The sequence below is a fragment of the Fulmarus glacialis genome, unplaced genomic scaffold (assembly GCF_000690835.1).
Source record: "Fulmarus glacialis isolate BGI_N327 unplaced genomic scaffold, ASM69083v1 scaffold13295, whole genome shotgun sequence".
NCBI lineage: Eukaryota > Metazoa > Chordata > Aves > Procellariiformes > Procellariidae > Fulmarus > Fulmarus glacialis.
Window position 1 is genome coordinate 5,580 of NW_009211233.1, and position 5,508 is coordinate 11,087.

Here is a 5,508-nt window from a genome sequence, read left to right on the forward strand (position 1 = left end):
TGGATGCTTTTACGAGAGGGAGACTATGAAGTGATCACTGTAGTAGCTGGGAGCCAGGCTCTGTAATCCTAGGGTTCCTTTCTGAGGGTGACTGCACGAATCTGGCGTGGAGTATGCTCTGTGTTGTATGAGGCAGGAGCAGATGTATCCTCTCCCCTGTTCAGATCCCAGCTGCATCCAGCCTTGCCTCCCAGTCCTGTGTTTCTCTGCTCTTGTCCTAGCAGAGAGAGAGCTGATAAAACTTCCTCAACCACTCAAGAGCGCTTCTTAGGCAGTCCAAGAGGTTGTGGTTGTGCAATGTCAGCTCTTTCTTTCAGCTGAACACCCACATTGCATGAGTAAATGCAGTTTCTACAGAATTCCCCATCTTTTACTTGGAGAGTGCAAGCACTGGTCTCTGACTCCAACAGACTTTTGAATCTCTGGAGCAAGGAAGTCTCCCTATGGATCAAAGTCAAAAATGCTCTAAAATGAGACTGTTCTTTTCAGATCTCCTCAGCTCCTAACTGAAGAGTTGTTTAAGGGTGGTGAGTGTATGTCACAGCAGTCTCCAATAAGAGAGGGGTACAAACCTCCCTATTTTAAGATGTGTGAACAGTCTAGAAAAGCGATCATGACCATGGGGCCTGGGACACCTAAGAACTGAATCGGTGCCCCAGCAAGCTTCTTTGAGCAAGAGCTGGCCCTTCTAGTTCAGTCCCCAGGACTTCTCGATCTCAGTACACTTCCCAGTGCCCTAGGATGGTGTGAGACTGCTGTTCTGCAGCTCACAGACTTGTCTGTATTGGGGTGATCACCAGTACTGCAGCAGAGCCTTGTAGAAACCCCTTGCCAAAGGACAGGGTCAGGACCATTGACTCTGTGGGAAAGCGGTAGCCTAACCCAGGCATGTAACTTTCTCCAGTAAGAAGCTCTGCAGTCTGAGAACTACAAACAAGTTTTTCTCAACTCGTTCTTGGTATTATTTTTATTTCCCCTCTATCATACAGACACTATATTAATGAGCATGGGTTTTGTCGTTCTCTGTACTGAAGTGGTGAACTGTTTTTTCCTGGAACTGGAAAAAATGGGGTAAAAGCATCAGTCCAAAACACTGTCTTTTTTTTTTTTTTTTAAATGTTAGTCCCTCCAGAAGTCAGCAGTTTTTATCCCAACTTCTCTCTGTAATGCTAAACACTTCTGAAGGATGCATGAAGTGACTAGTAGACAACAGTGCCAGATTTCTAAGGCACTCAGGGAGGATGAATCAAGAGAGGAAGAGGGTCCATCTGGAACAGGGGGAGATCTTGTGAAGCTGACTCAGGGCAGCTTTGGTTGTCTTCAGGCTCTCACTCTTTGTCCAGCAGAGCAAAAATCCCCTCCTCAATACCCTGCCAAAACCCTGTTTTCCCCTTACGACATATCTCGTCATGTCATGACATGTCATGACTCTCCATGAGCGATGAAACTGCAGTGTCATTATGATGTGTGATGTCAGTCTCTGACTAGGTATACTTTAATCATTTGACTGTGACAGAGATTCCCTGCCCCAATCTCTCCCATCTCCTGAGATCAGTTACCCTGATCACTTAGGCAAGTGGAAAGCTGTCAGTGAAACAGATTACTATTTATGTGACTTTCCCAGGGCTCTCTCATTAGAAGTTCAAACCTAGCAAGGAACCATTCCCTTAAATGCATTTTCAACGTAATATATAATGTTTCCTGCTCCAATGAGGCTTGATCCAAAGTCAGTGAAAAAGCTTCCATTGAGTGTAATGGACTTCGATTAAGCCTATAGTGACAGAGTTTGAATTTCAAGGGCATGATGAAAATCTTGTCCATCATATTTTTATATCTGCTTCTCTCTAAAGAGTTTGTTCTTGAGATGCAACTTTCAACTTGCCTGAAGTGGTCAGTTATACCAGTAGAAAACCAGAACCCATGCTGATTTCATCCATGAAGTGAATAAAAAGTGATACAAAATCTAAATTCTCACTTCTCTGACCCCATTGCCCCGGGATAGCTGCCTCAGCAGTAATGTGGCTGACTTTAAGGTTGCTTTACTTTCCTGAAATATGATTTTAAGGTGAAACAGGAATAAACTGTGAACAAATAACTACTTTCACAAATCCACATAGAAGCCACGCTTACTGCTTCTGAAAGCTGTGTCACCACACACTGCTTGGCACACTTGGGAAGGTCAGAAATGCACTGCTGCATTTCTCTTTACACAGATCCCCTTAATGCCTTTGTTAGGATCTTTTCTGTGGTGGTTCTTTGATTCTTGTCACGTCTAGGGCTTCTTCAGATTCCTACCTCTCATTGCTTTCAGGGGGGAAATAGTTTGCTAAATATTCTGGAAGTTTTGACTTCAGCGAAGTTGAATAATCTTTGTCCTCTTTTTAGCCCCATACTCTTTGCATCTTCATCTTCATCTGAAACAAACGAGTATCTTGGAGAGAGTGGAAGCATCTGCAGTGATGTCTCTTTAATGTCTCTTTTGTAGGTGTCTTTCATTACTTACGTTGGTGTCTCCTTGCTTATGTTTCCTTTTCTTGTTCACACTTGCAGGGCTGGAATCTGGTCACATCCCTGGTGCTGTGAACATACCCTTCCACTCGTTCCTAACTGAAACTGGCCATGAGAAGAGTATTGAGGAGATCCAACAAATATTCCGTGAGAAGAAGGTGGATCTCTCAAAGCCACTGACGGCCACATGCCGCAAAGGTGTCACGGCATGTCACATTGCCTTGGCAGCCTACCTGTGTGGCAAGCGTGATGTGGCTGTTTATGATGGTTCCTGGTCAGAGTGGTTCCACCGTGCCCCACCTCGCTACAAGGTGTCTGAGTTGAAGCGCAACAGGGCCTAGAGGAAGAGTTGTTTCTTGGGCAATGAGATCTAGCAGCTGTCTCCAGCCCAGGGTACAGAGAAAGGGAGGAGGTGGAAGTAAAGGAAAAACATGCTGATTTATATCTTGCTCGTTTTTCTAAGAATGAGCAGTAGATTTCTGTCGATCTTTCAGTTTCTCACGATGAATAAAAGCTACTTCTAAGATGATGCATCTGTGAATATTTCTAATTCTTCTCTGTTGCCTGTGACCTGCTTGTGCTGGGTGGGAAAAGCAGCTTTGCAACATGAAGGAGAGTTGCACTCTTCCTTGGAAACTTGCAGAAATTCCGGTGGCCTGGCGAGAGCGCAGGTCCATGGTGAAGCAGAATGGATGAAAAGTCTGGGGCTAAAATATAGCACTGGGTGCTGGAGACAGGAGGGCCAAGCTGTAGTGTCATTGACTCAATATAAGACCTTTTGCCAGCCCACCATCTCCCCTTTTCTAATGTGGAAAATGGGGGCACCTTCCCCTTCCTCTCTGATGGGGGTCAGTGAGCTCATGTGAAGCATTTGGAGATGCTAGAAGATCCAGTTCTGCTGAAATAAAGTCTTGTTGATTATCGTGACTGTGTTACGAAAGTCTCTAAGAAATCCTGTGTATGTGATGAGAACTTCTGGGCACTGATGTTTCATGAGACATGAACCTTTTACTCTCCTCCTTGTTTGTTTTTTCAATCAGCAAGGATGATCCTGATCTCTGCCATGTTTCTTCTGGTTCCCATGGAGACCACAGCTCATACATAGAGGGAGGGTTGTTCCCTAGCAACCGTCTCTGCTCTTCAGCCTTTATCCCACCTCCATACCTGGACTTCAGCAGGCCCTGCCTGCTTGTACGAACCACTGTGGCACCCACATCAGGGATCATGGACCAACTGAGAGAGGTAGTTATGGAAGAGGCTTTGCCTCATGTTAAATCCTGGATCTTTTCTGGTTTTTTAAATTAAATTTTGACACCCATGGGGATTCTCAGGTCTGGAAAGTCACTGAAATCTCCTCATATTTTGGAGGCCTGGCCAGATGCGAAAGACATATGAGACTGTTCTTGACCACATCTGGTGGCTGGTGAGAATGGCATACCAATTCCTACACCTGTCTGAGGAGATTAATTTACTGCCTGGGAAAGACAGCTCCCTCCATGACTGCATGTCAGGAAAGTCAGAGTGTTAGGCTATGCTAAACATACATTTTTGGGGTTTTTTTCATTCATTCAGAAAGATCAAGTTTAATCATTTTTAGTTCTTTGATCAAGATATGTCTTTTCTCGTATGTCATCTGTTGTCCTTCACAGAATTGGCTTAGCAAAAGACATAGTAGACATAGTTCTGTGGCTTCTGTTATCCAGGAGGATGGTCAAATGGCCTTAAAGTCCTTCTTGGCATCAAGATGTAGAAGTCTCAGAGTGGTGCTTTGACTTTGGACCTTCAGGCTCAGAAGTAAAATGAACAATAAGCAATAACAATAATATCATATACAGTTACAGACTAGAAAGTAGGAACAGTTGCAGGCTTCAGTGTCATTTTGTCCAGGAGGAACTAGGGAAATGAAAGTTATCAATGAACGGGATTTGGGAGATGAGCACATTTCCTCATTACACAGAAATTCTGCTTCGTTGGAAGAAATGGGAGAGGAGGAATTTCTACAACAGCAGACTGGAAAGTTCTTTCCACTGAATATAGTAATAATAACAAACAGACGTGTTTTTGTTTTAAGTAGGAGGTGGGAGTTAACACAGGAGTTTAATTAGCAACACAGTTTCCTGCACTTTGATCATGTGTAAATGTCTGACTCTTCTTTAAAAAGAATGAAAAGCGATACAGAAAAGAAGCACATCCTGCCCTGTGAGCCAGGACTGGCTTCCTCTCTTCATCTCTTGTGGCCCTGTTCTTTTCGTGGGAGAGGTTCTGTCTCTTAGTACATTTGCAGAACACACAGCACTGACTCTTGGAGTCTGATTGATACAGTAACTTCAGCTTCAGGATCCCAATATTGTACCAGGCATGCTGCTGCAAAGTACTGGCACAGTGTGAAACACCAGCTGCTGGTTCGAGTCAGCCTTAGTGAGTTAACTTTGAAGCGGTAGGCTTCCTGCCCCATCGGCAATCGTGTCTTCATTCCAATAACTAGCCTCAAGAGCAGAAGGTAGGCATATATGTCATGTCATGAGCTAATTTGACAAACACAAACATACGTCCCTACCTGATCCAGATTCATACTGTTGCTAGTGCCAGCAGGCTCACAATTACCATATTCATCACCGTGGGCCATGGTTTTGGTTGTAACCTGTCACAGGTTTCACATGAGCTAAGCCTGTAGGGTCCCGCTGGGAGGAGGAACACAGACCATCAGCAGGACACGACTGAGGGTTACACAGATGTTCCCTCTGCAGGAAAGACATGAGCTTTCTCCTAGTGCAGGAGGCAGTTTGCAAAGGCTGGGTATTGGATCAATCCCATCAGCAGGACTAGCAAAGCAAAACAGGGAATAGTCTGTGCCAGAATCAGGGAAGAAGCCCTGTCTCCAGCCTGTCTCCCTTCGTTTGCATAGGCAGCACTGCACAGGCATTTTATGTTTATCACTTCCTCTCCCCATTTTTCTGGCCTTCCTTTAATGCACCAAAGGAAGGAAATGTAATTGTACAG

At 44.6% G+C, this 5,508-nt stretch overlaps 1 protein-coding gene across 1 annotated transcript in view; it reads left to right on the forward strand.

Annotated features, from left to right (window-relative positions):
• Positions 1–2,849, forward strand: part of TST (thiosulfate sulfurtransferase (rhodanese)) — a gene marked incomplete at its 5' end in the record, with an annotated part of 8,424 nt that extends 5,575 nt beyond the window's left edge. Inside the window, one exon of the mRNA XM_009577468.1 lies at positions 2,551–2,849. Coding sequence (XP_009575763.1) covers positions 2,551–2,849 — 299 coding nt within the window. The remainder of the gene's footprint in view (positions 1–2,550) is intronic.
• Between the last annotated feature and the right edge of the window lie 2,659 nt (positions 2,850–5,508).